The sequence below is a fragment of the Squalius cephalus genome, assembly GCF_949319135.1.
Source record: "Squalius cephalus genome assembly, chromosome: 15".
Taxonomy (NCBI): Eukaryota; Metazoa; Chordata; class Actinopteri; order Cypriniformes; family Leuciscidae; genus Squalius; species Squalius cephalus.
The window spans coordinates 15032156-15049196 of NC_137136.1; the positions used below are offsets into that span (position 1 = coordinate 15032156).

General features: G+C 36.6%; 1 protein-coding gene across 1 annotated transcript in view; it reads right to left on the bottom strand.

Annotated features, from left to right (window-relative positions):
• Positions 1-17041, bottom strand: part of itga8 (integrin, alpha 8) — a 71356-nt gene that overhangs the window by 17516 nt on the left and 36799 nt on the right. Inside the window, exons 15-21 of the mRNA XM_079894034.1 lie at positions 15628-15735; positions 12903-12958; positions 11367-11521; positions 9072-9209; positions 8768-8835; positions 8377-8524; positions 6015-6107 (exon numbers count right to left, since the gene is read on the bottom strand). Of these exons, the coding sequence (XP_079750160.1) occupies positions 6015-6107; positions 8377-8524; positions 8768-8835; positions 9072-9209; positions 11367-11521; positions 12903-12958; positions 15628-15735 (766 nt within the window). The remainder of the gene's footprint in view (positions 1-6014; positions 6108-8376; positions 8525-8767; positions 8836-9071; positions 9210-11366; positions 11522-12902; positions 12959-15627; positions 15736-17041) is intronic.

Genomic DNA, 17041 nt, shown 5'->3' on the forward strand with positions numbered 1-17041 from the left:
CAATCATCTCTCTCTCTCTGGCTGTAACTGTGTCCATATGGTGTAGTTCATTAGGAGGAGTCTGATAATGGCTGCTGGGATGGTTAATGAAGGCCAGTCCTTTAGCTAAAGGCTATGTGCTAACTCTGGAGCCCCATAAATGAGCGTCCCCAGGCGGAAACCTTCCTCACTACAAAGCCCCCTCATAACAGATGGGTGAGAGTAACAAGTTCTGTTAAACTTAAAAGAGTGAACTAGCTACGGAGCCTTTTTTTTTGTGGTCTTGCGTCCTTTTTTTAAAACCCACAGAGTTGGTAAATCACAAATGACGATCACGTCTCCGCAACTTCATACATGTGTTGAGAAATGAGACTTTATCTGAGATCGGAGTTTACAAGATGCTGGTTCATATGTTTCTGTGGCAACAGTAATCATCTAATTACACTAATGAGACAATAACTCTTAAATCGAAAGTTTTAATGAAACTCAGAACAGAACAGCGTATAACATGGGAAAAATGTACGCGTTCTTCAAGTGCGTTTGATTAAGTGCATTTCACAACATAGGAATGAAATGTAAGATGCAGTTTCCATTTGAAACAGCACAAACACACACATCAAAAGCACTGCGTTTGAATACATATGTGCAATGCGATTTATTTAGATGGATTACAGATTGACTAAGCAAAGCTGGACAGAGTGCATCCAGAAAGCATAAAGATGGCTAGATTGTGCATGATTAAAAACAAAGAACAATGTAAGCCAAAGATGAGGCTGTCAGTTCTGTTATTTACAGTGTCATCATCAGAAGCATATCTCTAGGAAGATCCCAGCCCGCTCTGTTAAGAAATAATACATCGCTTCATGTTGGGAAATATGAGGTGTTGTGTTGCCAGATTCTGTGAATATACATCACCCTTATGTGACATTAGCTAAAATGGGTAGGAGTCACTGAAACAATGAACTCATTCAATGCGTTTTATTTTATGGACCATGAAACTCCTCTCTTCATTGAATACCACAGTGAGAGCAATAGATGGGGCGAGTCATGATGAATTTGTATGAATTATGGCTCACAAAAGACATTTACACTTATTTTAAAACTACTGGGAAACTGAATACATTATCATATAGAGAAGATTCACATTAGCGAGACTAAGATAATATAAGACACATGAAATCACAATATGATAAACAACTGCAGATTTGGTTTATTAAAATTAAGAGCCAAAAGGCTTTATGGGCACTTGGGCAGCACTCCGAATAGTAGCTCTTCTGACAACGTCCTGTTTTTACTCAACTGTTCTATCTAATAAAGGCAGAAAATGCCCAGAAAAATTACTCATTATTCATATTATAAATATAATTACTACTGGACTAGCAAGCCCTATTTGATGTTCACCTGTGGTTCATAAATTTATCGGCCGACCTACAGAATCCTGGGACTGACAGTGAAGGATGTAGGAATGAAGATATCACATGAAATATAATCAGTTCATTTGAGCACAAAGTAGAACACACTTCATACACAACTGTTCAAAAGTTTGGGGTCAGTAAGATTTTTTTATGTTTATGAAAGAAAGACTTTTAGGCTCACCAAGGCTGCATTCATTTGATCAAAAATACAGTAAAAGTTTTCTGTTTTAATATATTGTAAATTGAGTATTAATTTCTTTAAAAAAAAACTGCAGTATTGAAAAATGTTTTTTAGACATTTTTAACTGTAACATCATTAATTGTTTTAGGTTTGATTTGATATTAGCAACTGATGTTGCGATGTGACAACCAATGTGTATGTGCAAAGGCCCGTCCACCAAAAGTCCCCACCACTTTATAAAACAAAGTGTTTTATTGGAGGCTGAACAACTGTGCAGGAGAGCCTCCATCACGTCTTCCTTTCACAGTCAGTTGACTGAGCTAGAAGTATTCGTACAGTTTCATTCTGAAAATACAACACTACTGGAAGCTTCTACTGCAGACAACATGGTCAATACAAAACTCTGCTGTTCCTCATATAATTTAGAAACTGTTTGTGGCACTCAGACCGTTTGAGGTGGTGTGACTAACATGTTTTCTGCACATGGGTCTTGTGATGGCTTATTTGTGATGAATGAGCTGCACCACATGGTTATGACTTACTTTTATGGGCTATGAGATGATAGCTTGAAAAGTTTTGAGAAAGAAAACAGAAAATGAGAGAGAAAAAAATGACACGTATTGAATTAGATCACAGGCCTCACACTGATTCCATGTGTGGTACGATTGTTCAGTGACGCCAGTGACGATGGTGTGTGTGAGTGCGAGATCATGACGGGTCTCTCAGTTTGCTTGTTGTATGTGTGTGAGATGGGGGATCTGTGGCCGTGTCACCCTGCTCTGCTGGTGCCAGGATAATTTGGCCCATGTGGGTTTAACTCCGGAGGCTCTATGACAAAACCTGTCACCATGACAATGCCCCTCCATCAAAATCTGGAACATGTTAACAGGTCACAGAGCCAAACAACCCTCTCTTCATTTGTGTTCCACAGAAGAAAGTCACACAGGTCTGGAATGACATGAGTGTGAGTAAATGATAGCATTTTATTTTTATGCAAACTATCCCTTTAATGATTGTTTCCAAACAGGTTTGTCAAACACACTATGCTAAGCACAGCAACAAATGACATGAAAAACTTAAAAAACATAAATGACTATTAGAAATAACTTAAATTTATGTTGAAGTACTAAAATTACTAAAACTGAAATAAAAATAAAATGACAGCTATATAGAAATATATTTTAAAAAACAAAAACTAATCAAAAAACCGTAATAAATTATATAATAGTATATAATAATACTGAAATAACATTGGAAAATACAAGGTACAAGGCAATACAAGGCGCTCTTCATCTGTATATCTGCAATCCTATAATTTTCTATGATAGAAGAAAGTATTTTAACAGCAAAAAAAGAAAAAAGAAAAAAAGACACACTTCACCTTTAAGGCTATTTCTGTGTGAGGCATTTACTTTGTCTCACAATTATTTTGCTCCCTTTACATTCTACATGCTGCCACAGAATTTCTCTACAAGCTCTCCCACAATCCACTGACATGACAGGCTAGTTTGACATAATAACACAGACCTCTGAGTATCCAGCCAACTGCCTACACACACTGACCAATACCATTTTAAAACCGCAGGTCCATCCGCAGGTAATACACTGGCTATTCAGTTGTGATGCTCTGATTTATAGTTTATGAGCAACATAATCTATTGACCTGCAGTAGTAAACACAGTCATAAACCTCTCTGCCCTGCCTCCGCTCTCAGTGAGCTGGCACTGTTCGAGCCCAAGCATTTGCCCGCGCTGCATCAAATTACTGACAAATTACATTTCAATTTGCCTTGGCTTTAACAAGCACTGCAATCCAAACAAACAGAAAATGAGGGGAGTAAACTGGCTAATAAAGATGCAGGTGTGTGTGTGTGTGTGTGTGTGTGTGTAATACACAACGTAAAAATAAGTTCTCCGAAAAATAAGAAACAATGTAAATAATACAGTAAATAATGCTTATGTATATAATAATGAAAATGGGTTTAAACCATGTAATTATTATATTATATTATTATATTCAGTTCATTATAATTAACCACACAAAAATATATATATAATGCAACAGTGGACATGTTGAATCCAATTAGCAATGTGCAAGATGAAACGAACGCTGCAAATAGATTTAAAAAGACAGTGAGTCCATTAAAAAGCCTCTCTGCAAAGCTGACTATTGTTACTGCAGCTCAAATTCATTATTTTACAGAATTTGTATCCAGCCAACTAAGAACTTTAGATACAACAAGCCATTTTTTTTGTAGTTGGACAGACCTGTTTTTCTTCATATGTTCCAAAATATCTCGAAATCTATCCTAGATCCCAAATATCTACAGCCAAAAAACCTTAACAGCTGCATACATCTATTTGGGATAGTGATACAATACACTCAAGTAATCTTCAGTACCTTGATTTTTTGTTCTTTTGTATTTCAATAAAAGAGTGATGCTAATACGGATGATGCAGGAATGAATCGTGAGCCTAATGAGCAGTTCACCCTGAGGGCTTTGAGGAAATGGGAACCTGATGGAGTGACATAGAGAGATGGTGAAGTAGAGGACTTTATAAATGTTATTAAAATCACGAGTTCACAAATTACAGCCATTACAACAAGTAGAAATACTAAACAACATAACACCACCAATGGAAATGTAGTCCAAAATACACAAATTGTAAATGCAAAGACGATCTAGACATACTCAGGAACAAGTTTGTGTACATGTGTTTGTTTGTGTGTATATACCTGCAAATGAGATGCAGGCAGGATGTGGTGTTAGGAGTGTGTGTACGAGTGTGTTGTGACGGGTCAAGAGTGTGTTTTGTAACCGTTGTAATTGCACCCCAGGCTTAGATATTTGGGATGGCTGGAGACGGGTTGTCATGGTGAATAGTAAATAGATGGAGAATGTGTTTAGACTGAACCTCAGACTTTGTCCCAATGTGTTTACACCCTCCCTTCACACGGTCACTTCATCATTCCACTTTTTCTCTCGACCCACTGTTTTGTTTTCCGGACTCTAATTAACAATGTTCAAAATCAACCTGACAGAGAAACGGGGAAGAAAGAGGTAGGAAGGAAAGAGAGAGGAGAGAGGAAGAAGAAGAAAAAATATCACACAATGCACAAATCAAGCTTTTGACTGTGCAAGAAAAGTTCTACGTAAGGTATGTGCGTTTTCTCTTTAGCGAACATACATGTTGATATCAGCAGGGAGACGTATACAGTATGTGTCATTAATGGCACATCAATGAATACATCTGTAGAACAGACACATTCCAGAGGGTCTGTGGGGCCAGAAGGAAAGCAGTCTTAAAAAAACGTATACACACACAGACAGACAGACAGACAGACAGAGAGAGAGAGAGAGAGAGAGAGAGAGAGAGAGAGAGAGAGAGAGAGAGAGAGAGAGAGAGAGAGAGAGAGAGAGAGAGAGAGAGATATGTTTCCTTCCTCTGGATGGATGGATGATTAAAAGATACTCAGCAATAACTTATTTTCTTAATCAGTGTTTTTAAAATTTTTCAGTAATAATATACAGTACAAACCTAGGCCTACATATATTTAAAATATATTATCTGAAAACAAGTATTAATACCTTAGGTTTCATTTATTTGATCAAAAATACATAAACATACATACGTACATACACACACATATATACATATACATATATATACATATATATATATATGTGTGTGTGTGTGTGTGTGTGTGTGTGTGTTGCATCAGCAGGTGTCTCATACAGGACCTGAAGTCTAAGTAAGCTGACAGCGCTGCTAAATATCTGGCTATTAAAGGGCAAACTGATATGCTGTCTTACCCTTTTCTCACCCCTCTAAAATCCTCCTTCCTCTGCCCTGCTCATTTATGTTAATGCGCTGATGGATTCAAGCTCTCACTGCAAGTAAGTACGTGAGAATAAAAAAATCTACACAAGCAAATGAACACAAGCCCAATTTTATGTGTTGAAAAATGCATCGAAAAATGCTATTCATAATGCAATGCAAGTACGTACGTACTGCATTCTCAGCGATGCCACAAATCTTTTTCTACAGTCTGTTTTCTCTTTTAGGTAACTTCTGTCATGGTGGCTGTACGAGAAAAGTTTGAAATGAAGATTACATAGCAAGTTAGTTAAGTTAGTTAGACTGTTGACAGGTTTATAGTTTTCTACCTGAATGATAACACATCTGGTTTAATGGCACAGACATTTGGAGGAAACTATCTCTCCCTTGAGCACTGAGGTTTGTTACTGTCACTGTAATGCAAGAAAGCACATAATATATTGCATGTCCATAATGAAAGTATGTACCACACACTTGAAAAGCATTGGCAAAACATTTATGTCAGTGTACTACTGTAGAGTATGTTTCATTCATTCATTTTTTAAACCAAACTGTACATATTACATCGAATCAATCGAGTTTGTGTGACAAGACTCTTACGTTTGTGTCAGCCACCATTGGGTTTCCCAGGTCACACACCACAACTCTGGTATCATTCTCTGTCCTGTGCTCGCAGTTCAGCCGCTGAAGATCCTGAGTGAGAAAGAAAAATTTCAGGTCTTCATTATTTAATCTATAATAGCTGCTGTGTTAAACTAAATGCTGAATATCTAGGGAACACAAACTACTTCTAAACTGTTAAAATAAAAATAACAAAAAAAAGTAATTAAAATAATATAACTAAAATAAAATATATAAAATAAATGAAATAAAATAGGTGCATGACATCACTGAAAACAAAACCAGGCAATAATAAACCCGGTCAATAACTAGCATAATCCAGTGAAAACATGTCTCAGGAGGGTCAAGGGAGGGACTGAGGAAAGAAAACGAGGGAGAGAAAGTACATGATGAATTCCCTGATAGTAATCACATCATACATCACTGAGGCCCTACCCCTGTCATCTCGTCAACCCCCTACATCAGTCTCCCTGTTTCTCCATCTCCCTCCTCTGGTAACCACTTCCTCTCACCAAAACAGAGTCAAACCGTAACCAGTCGGTTCCCAGAAGAGCGGCTAATGGAGTCGTGCAAATTGCATTAAGAGCCACTCTCAAACACTCGCTGCAATTACCAGTTATACACTGCATCTGTTAAACTCATAACTGACAGATAGAGAGCAATCAGATCTTCTGCGGTTAGTGCCACAGAGCGCCAGTGTCTCATGCTGGAAGAAGCAGACATGCATGAATGAGATGATGGAATGACTGAATGACAGCAGAATATATGAATGAAGATATGTAGGACTGTATTAAATGAAATAAACAGTATGTTAGATCTAGGCAATGCATTACAGAGCACACCTAGGCATGAGGCATTGACTATGTTTAATAAGAAACCTTACCATAATTAGATCAACATTCACTGCATTCCTGCCTCATTACTACATCAAAGACATTGCAGCACTCATGTTTGTGTTTTTAACTCCGTGTCAGAATGGATTACAGATTTAGCATTTCACCATGATGGATTTAAAGCCATTTAGTAAATCTGATATTTCACAAGTCCCTAGTTCACGTTACACTGTGTCATAACCAGGTGCGATGCGATAAAACATTAAGAAATACAAGCTATCCATGTACATGTAAAGGTTTTTGTCATAAAGGGATATATCACCCAAAAATGAGTCATCATTTACTCACCCTTAAGTTGTTCCAAACCTGTATGAATTTCTTTCTTCTGCTAAACACAGAAGATATTTTGAAGAATGTGGGTAACCAAACATTTGACGGTAGCCACTGACTTCCATAGTATAGGGATTTTAGGGATGTCCTGATCAAGTTTTTTGGTGTCCTCGATTCCAATATTAAGTATATTAAGAAAATTAAGTATCTGCCAATACCGGGTCCCATTCCATTTTCCTAGTGCTTGGTGCACACTTCAAGTACATTAAAGTAGTTAAAATCAATCCAATGTACACAGCTCACGGTGAAGCTCACGGTATCAGAATGCCAATCTGTCAGTCAAGTCAGAAGATAGACGCAACCCATAGCAATGCATTATTGGGACGATGCCTCAGTCTGACGGCAGATAAAAATAAAAATGCGCATCAAATGTGCTAAACACGGAAGCTTGAATGTGTGTGAGGCGCAAGAACAGACGTCACTGGTTCTCATGCCGGTGGCGCAAGAAAATAGCAAAACTTGACAAGACAAACACTGAATGTTGACTTGACAGCCCTTGTTTGAATGTTTAAAAAAATAAGTTTAAAAAGCCTTGAAGTTTGAAGGTCTGTAGGCATTATGGACAGAGAACGATAGAACAATAGAAATACAGAATGACAGATAGGATGAAAGATAGATAAACGACAGATAGAACAACAGAAGCAGAACGATAGAAGGATAAAACGGCCAACAGACAGAACGGTTCGACAGAACGGTCGACAGACAGACAGACAGACAGATAGACAGATAGATAGACAGACAGATAGATAGATAGATAGATAGATAGATAGATAGATAGATAGATAGATAGATAGATAGATAGATAGATAGATAGATAGATAGATAGATAGATAGATAGATAGATAGATAGAATAAACTCATGCATGAGCAGTTTTCTGGAAAAAGAGGATACAGTGAGTGAGTCATAATCTAAACACAGAAGTTAGGGAGAATGAAACTAAAATAAACCTTCAATAATCAGAGTAATTATAACTGAAAGACATCATACAAAGGACTTTCACTAATTAAAGTATTCATTATCTCCTACATCCAATAGGCTATCCAAGACTCACATAAGCACATACACAGCGATATCTCGTAGGCATATGTAAAAAATTATAGTGGGTAATGTTGTTTACCTCACGTCTGCGCTCCACACCAATATAGTCCGCCTCTGGTGGGATGGTCACATGAAGCTCCGCCTCGTACGCCCCCTCGCCCTTATTGGCGGCGTTGATGGTTAACATAAGTAAGTTGTCATCCCCGATTATAAGTTCTGTTCTGTCCCTGTAAAAAAAAAAAGAAAAAAAAAGAAATCTGCATTTAAAATCACTTTTTAATGTTAACACATTTGCTGTCTATATATATATATATATATATATATATATATATATGGCTAAAATCAAGGAACGACATGCTATTAAAACATAAACAGGGGATGCATAATACAACACAGCACATAAATTATAACAAATATACAAACAGTTGTTCAATGGCACACACATGTACGGATCAGACCCACGGACTCACATTTTTGCAGAAAGTTTGAGATCTGGGATGCACATGTTGTCTTCCCCACAGTCCAACAGGATGTTTGCCTAAAGGAAACAAGAGAGAAAATATCTTCTCTTTCCGTCTTTGGGTTTGTTTGTTCACTGAATTGAACTTATGTCTTATTTTTTTCTCTAATTAACTCTTTACTGTCTAAATCAGACAACAAGATGTTGTTTTGTTTTGAACCCTCTATTAAACCCTGCATGCCATGGCATCATAATTTAACTTAATATGATGCACACATGCAGTCTCCAACTAAACACTTATGTTGCATGCAAACCTGCTCATGGTGGAAGGTCTTGCTATAGTGGTCTAAAATGGGCCGCAGCTGTAGGCCAGGTGGAGGGGAATTCTGGTCCAGACTGTAGTTCAGTGCCACGCTGATAGGACTCAGTTTATCCCTAAACTCTCCCTCATCCTACATAAAAACAGAGAAGGATCAGACAAAAAAAGAGAGTGGTGGATTGCAAACAGAACTGAAAAGTCTCACTTTACATTTTCTTCTCTTTTGATTATCTTCGTCCTTTGACATCAATCTGTTTGACTGAATCACAGCTGTTGTATGAGTATGCTTGCCTCAGAGAGCCAAGGGCAATAAATACAGTTATTTAATAAGTTATGAGGATTTGAGAAAACGAGGAAGTATGTTTATGTTTCTGAACAGAAATGCACAATGATTTGTGAAGAAAAAGCAAAAGCAGCTAGGCTGTGAGGAAAGTATGTGAACCTGCTGCATCAAAACGCACACATTACTTACACACAAATCCAAACTAATTGTCACAGAAAAAAATATGCAACTGCTACTCAAACTAAATTTGTAAAAAACAAAACAAAAAAAACATGACCTTAATGAATAATAAAGTGTATTGCAAAAAAATAATATAATATAAAATAATAAATATAAATGTAATATATGTACTTTTTATTTATTAATTATCATTTATCAGTGTATACATTTTAAAATGTATAATAAAACATTTTACTTATTAAAAATAATGATTTCTTAATAATGTAATATATAATACATACTTTGTATTTAATATTATATATATATATATATATATATATATATATATATATATATATATATATATATATATATATATATATATATATATATATATATAGTATATATTAGGGGTGTAACAATACACATATTCGTATTGAACCGTTCGGTACGAGGCTTTCAGTTCGGTATGCAGTACAAACCGAACGATTCGTTGGACCATTTTTCCTGCCGGTGCGACCAAAATTTTGTTAGCAGTCGCGCTGGTGCGACCACCACAATGTTGCCCAACATCAATTGGCAAACGTAATGAAAAAGGAACGAAACTGCGCCACTTATTATTTTGTGCAGTTTGGACCGATGTCAGTGCAGCGCGAGCCGATCATTATCAAGCGACACACTGTTACAACACAGCCAATGAATTAATAACATCGCTGCGAGATCTAGTGAGAAACATTCAAATTACTCCGTTATTAACCATAGACCTCTATTAGATCAAACAGCGCTGACGCAGAAACCAGGAGAAACATTGTGCCATGAATGATCTAGTTAAAGGCTTTAAGTCCATAAATCAGCAACATTCACCATGGATTTAATGTAGTAACACGAACTGTAACCATGGAAGTTTGGCAGGAATAGTAAAATGCTTTCAAGTACGTCACACATCTTTTTCCAGCACTTCAAAACTCAAATATTGTCATATTAAAAATAACATTTAAATGTGATGACCAAAACATTCTTTGTTCATCCTTCAAAGATTACCCCCATTTTTAAAACTAAAAGTTTCAAGATGTAGGAAAACTTACACTTATTTAAAAATAAAATTACTTTTAATAAATACATTTTTTTTTTAATCAAGGATATTTCTCTGGCATTTCTTCCTTTTTGCCGTATCGAAAACGTACCGAACCGTGACACCACTGTGTCGTATCGAACCGAACCGTGAATTTTGTGAACCGTTACACCCCTAGTGTATATATATATATATATATATATATATATATATATATATATATATATATATATATATATATATATATATATATATATAAATATAATTTTATGATTATTTTTTATTTAATAATAATAATTTATCAGTGTATATATTTTTAAATGAATAATAATTATTATTATTTTTTAGATTTTTTACAGAATCCAATTTATATTCATATGTTGTTGAATGTTTGTGCTTTAGATCTGCCATGTATCATAGTGATAGGTCAATGTTGCCTGATATTTTATCATAGTTCAAATTGAGCTGGCTAATAAAAGTATTTCCCATGGCCTGTGTTGTCATATAAACACCCATAAACACTTAAGATTCCATTCAATTATTGTGTCACCTCAACCCAACAGAATTTTTGGTCTTATTTTTGCGACACACTCTCACGGAAGGGTTCTCACACCGTTTATTCCGTCCAGATGAGCCGTGTTGTACTAGAAGCTTGGTTTGGCTCACAATTAACTTTCCCATGGGTTCATTTATAGTGAAGATAAAACAAGAATTTTTCACGAGGAATGAGGCCAGTTCAGCAATGCTCTGTGATGCACGTGACCTATAAGGCTTACCCGCAGGTAAACAGAGTAGTTGTGGCAATGTTGGCGGTCCCCTTGACCCAGAACCAACTGCTGGGTTCTCTGGTGCTGGTGAGAGTCCATGAACAAGATTCGCTTAACTGCTCCACGCTGCTTCAGCCAATCCAACTGCAGGTTCATTGTCAGAGCTGAAAGAGAGAGAGAGAAAGACAGGCACGCTATTGTTCGTTCCACCTTTACAGAGTCTAATTCAGGCAATTTCTGCTCGGACCAAACAGGTTTTGGACCATAAAAATTGCACGTTCTTAAGGTTAATGACTAGGGCTTCTGAACAACAATCAAATAGTGCTTCCAACAAACGTGCACCTCACACACACCAGCCTGTGTTACTCTCACAGGCACAGGAACGCATTCAGCCACACCTGTTCTTTGTCATCTCCAAAACCATATGCACTGAGTTTTAACAGGCCAGCATTCAGAAGTGCTGGGAAAGAGGCTTTTATTGCCTGTTGGTTTAACTGAGTTTGGCACCTTCTCCATTTTGGCCATTACTGAATGCACTTACATACAGATGTTCAACAAGAGCGGAGACACACAAACTCACACTGAGCACAACACATATAAGTGAAAACAATAAAATATTAAATGTCTCCATCTTACCAAGTGTCAAGAGAAAATGTATACTGCATGACAAAATCGTTTGTTTTGCCTGTGCAACATAAGAGTTTTGGAAGTCTTGTTCATTTTCTCCATAGCCTATGTTAGAAACTGAACACACATCTGTATACTGTATCAGTGATTATAATGGATTATATTTTAGTTTGACACAACGCTCACATCTAGTGTAGGCAAGTGTCAAATATTGTTGTGTAAACTGTAATATATTTTTTCAGGATTCTTTGAAGAATAGAAAGTTCAAAAGAACAGCATTTATTTGAAATATATATATATTTTTGTAATCATGTAAGCCTTTACTGTCACTTGAGCAATTTAATACATATTTGCTGAATAAAAGTAATGATTTCTTTAAAAAAAGAAGAAAACTTCCTGACCCCAAACTTTTTAACTACAGATTATAGATCTGAAAATTTTGTTATAAATGTCTTAACAAATCATTTAAATATATTTTTATACAAAAAATAAATTACTGATAATTAATAGTTTTATATTTTATAGTCAAGGCTGATGTGTATGTCATTTACAATGGTTTGTGATGTGAAGTTGATTTAGGTACAAGTACCTTGTAACATGTACTTTTTTGTTTTTGTTTGTTTGTTTTCTGCTTTGAATCAAAATTTGTAATTCATATAGAACTGTCTGGTTTGGTTTAAGAGTAAGAAATGTTTATTTTTTTGAAAAGCTTATGGAGAAAATGAATGGGGAAAAATCCTTCCAGAACCAGGTTAAATGCAGACAGATTTTCACTGTTTTGTGGAAGTTGCATGTATGATTAGGAGAAACACATACAGAATGCATTTCCTCAAGACATTTGTTGATAAGACTACATCAGTTTACTGAAACTAAATGCATTTAATTAAAAGTAAAAACAAAAAAACAAAATGAACTTACCTACATAATCAGGAATACCAATCCCAGAGATCATAGCACACACATTAACTGACAGACTGAGAGAAGAGAGAGAGAGAGAGACACACATTCAGTACAGTAACAGTAACAAAAGAGAGGAGGAGGATTGTTAATAAGGATGGAGTGTTTGTATATGAAGCTAAATGGAATGTGGGATGTTGAGGGACTTTATGCTCCTCAATATTTAATAACTTAATTGAATTTGCCTCTTTCTGCCTCTTGCGTCTGTCCTTTCCTCACTTCATCTCTCTATCCCTCCCTCACTCTAATAATCAGGTAATAGAGGCTGACAATTACAGCGGCCCAAGAACAACTTCCTGTTCCTATCAGAAAAAAATGTCTCTTCAAGATCTCATACAAGCTCTTTATTGTCATTGAATATTCAAAACCCCATTTATATGAAGTCTAATATGCAAACACTGACTGACACACACACACACACACACACACACACACACACACGCGCACACACACACGCGATGTCCTGTGAATGGGCCACACAATTAATTTACTGGAATCTTAAGACGGCAGTTCTGTTGCTAGGGGTCTTGTATCAATTTAAAAGTAGCCCATTATTTCCAAAAAAAATTATACAACCAGGACTGAAACAATGCACTCCATCACAAACATCTCACATGCACACAAGCTGTAAGGTGAGAGCGCAGAAAAAAAACACTTTTTCAAATATGCTCACACCTCTCCAGCTGGTGCTCAATATCTGTATTACCGTCATGTTGAACGTGTAATGATATCTGTGCTCAGGGACTCACAACTGCAGTCTTAATGGCCCAACGGGCCAATCCGATGCATAGCATTGCATACAACCCAAATATGTCTAATCAGAGACACCCCATTAGGCCCCCTAAACACACTTAGACAGCATTGAGCGTGTCTGAGTTTAAATTAGCGATAAACAGCTGGATGCTGTGCCTCATGTACAACACGAAATACCCATGAGGCCATGCCTGATGGAATCCAGCATTGTGCATTGTGCTCTAACCATGCAAACCCTGCCATGACCCCTCCAGGTAGTGGTGCATTTTAAAATACACAGCAGAAGTCATGTGTATGCTGTACAGTGAGAGAGAAAGGGGAGAGAGTATGCATATTTAGGGGAGGAAGTGGCCCCGCTAATTTAATGATGCCTTGTTAGTTCTCCTCCCCCGTGACAAAGGTAAACGCATAATCATGCAGGCCTATAACCCGTGCAAACACGACAGTGCCCGGAGGTTGACCCCCCACGACCCCCGCTCTGACCCCACTGGAACTCTTCCAGCCCTGCAACCCATCTGTAATTACTGCTCACTCCTCAGAGTATTAATGGCAGTCGTGTGTGTGTGTGTGTGTGTGGTTTGACACTATTTACTTGTCATCTAACACAATTTTACACTCTGCATGTAAATAGGCTGTTTTATTGGTAAACCTTTATTTATAAAGCATTACTGCCTTCAAATAAATTTAACTCACTTCAAAAATATAATTTATAGTTAACAAAATTCTTAATTATCATATTTGTTTTATGTACAGTAATAATATAATATATATAAAAAAAAAATGTAAAAATTTTTTTGGGTGATTTTTTCCTTTTTATTGGGACAGGACAGTAGAGAGTTGACAGGAAGTGAGGTGGGAGAGAGACGGGGGATGGGATCAGGAAAGGTCCACGAGCCGGGACTCGAATTCGGGCCGCCCGAGCGCAACAGCGCTACATGTCGGCGTTCTGACCACAAGGCCATTGGCGCCGACTATAATATAACACTATTATTGTTGTTGTTATATTATATTAAATAAAAATATAATTGAAACTGAATTATTTCAATTAAAAAAATTCAAACCAGAAGCATTTCACTAGCTTTTTATTTATTATGTACTGATGGGTCCAAAAACTAGTGAAATACTTCTATTTTGCATTTTTCTAACTTCATACAATTTGTTTCATTGCTGCAGGAAGAATTTACAAATAGAAGAATATAAAACAAAATGAAACTCTAGAGACAACCTTTCTCAACCTTAACCATGCTGGTGTTTTTTTATTCATTTATCTTTTTATGCTCTCTTCTTGTTCTGTTTCTCACTGTGTACATCTGTGTGTCTCACTGTTTCTCTCTGTTTCCAACCACAGTTTGTACATTTATTTTACTACGCTACTCTTTTGTTATTGCAGAATTCCACACTTTAGTTCTTTCGTTTGTCTCTCCAGAACCTCCAGTCCTTTCTTCCCAACGCCAACCCTAACACACAGACACATGCAGCCCAAGCAGACAAACAGATCTGGTATGTTTACCATCACAGAGCCCAAAAACTGCTTGTGGGACACAGTGTCCATCCACATACGGGGTAAGAATGCAGGGTTGTGTGTATGTTTGTGTGGTTTGGAAGAATGTATTGAGACTTCCAGAAACACTTAGTTTTACCACAGAGAAAAAAAAAAACTGCTGTAATGTGGTACTATAGACCACATGGATTTAAAACATCTCAGTCAGCCATAGCTCTTTGGCACTGACTGCTTTGGTTTACCCTTTACCAGGACTAAAGATCAACATATCTGTCCCATCAACTGAACACTTCATCTAGAAGAGATAAATCAAAACATGAACTTTCAAATGTTTTTTTATGAGCATGTAGTACATAAGAGTCACTAATTATGTCAGAAGCGGAGAGTATACTTCAGTAACTAGCATTGGATAAATAGTTAGTTGACACTTACCAGGTTACCATGTCATCAGAATTGGGCATGCGGCAGGACTTTTCCTCAGGGTTGAGAATTTTGGGCATCAAAATCAGCTGAGCGTTCACGGTGACCACTGCCCTTGCCCTAGCATTGTTGAGAGACAATAGAGTGGGAATAAAATTACTGATATGATTTTATTGTGGCAATGAATTTGAATTGGAAGCTGAATTCAGAGCTGCACATACACATTAAGAACTCACTAAAGTTGTTTATGGTTAACGAAAGGAATGGCAAGACTTGTCAATGTGAATTTTAGTCGGTAACACATTTTACTTCTGCAATGAGACATATTTAAGAGTGAAACAGGATATTCAATGAAAAAGATTCGGTATTCTATTTTATTAATCTTGAAATTATTGGATTGTAAAAAGTGATTTTAAATGTGAATACGAGCTTCTTAAAACAAAATATATAGCTCTTTGAATGTTTATTACATCCTAAAGCTCACGTGGCCTAAATGATATTAGCAGAAAAGGAAAGTTATTTCAATGGAAGAGCATTTTTATTTGTTTCTCTTTTTATGTAGAACATGTAACTATGAATCGTTTACAATTTTCTAGCTTTTGCCATTTTGCTAACTTCCACAACACACAAAAAAATCTCTATCAGCAAACCTGAATATTCAAAATGACTAACAAGAAGAAAGCATTTCTGATTAGCTAAAAAAGCTAATTGAAGTTATTTCTCAGGACTCCTATTCCAGTTATATGTCAGATAGAATGAACATTCAGTGCAAAACAGTATTACATAAAGAATCACTTAAAGAACATTTAACCAACAGAAACTAAACATTCAGAGTCTTATTCTAATAAAACATCAGACAGGCTGAGTAAATGAGAACTTAACATGAGGTCAGTCTCTGCTCTGCTCCGGTCTCACATTCAGTCTGTTGAGACTAGTGCTCAAACTGGATTAACAGTGGAAATGTTAGCTTACACAAATACACCAGAGCCCACTACAGCTAATCGCTTTAACACTGACACAGAGACACCGCTTGTGTGTGTGTGAGCGTGTGTGCTGGGACATGTTAATGTGTCTGTGTGTTTTTGGTGGCTTTGAGGCAGGAAAAAGGGACTATTTTGAAACATTTCTGAGGGAAACCTGAGCTAAAACACCCAATTGAAGTCTTGACTACTCAGACTAGACATGCCACAAGTCTGTAGATAATGTTTGCTGACTGTACTCCTGTCAACTACAGATGAAGAATTCTTCATGAATGCATTATGAAGCCAGACATTTCAATATAGTCTGTTATGCAATTTTTAAAATATGTTACTATCGTATCATGGAACAGAGAAAAACAACTTCATATGTATCAGGTTTCTTTCCAGCTAAACCTCAACACAGGTGTTTTCTGTGCCGTGCACTCTAATTGAGAAAACATGTGAGT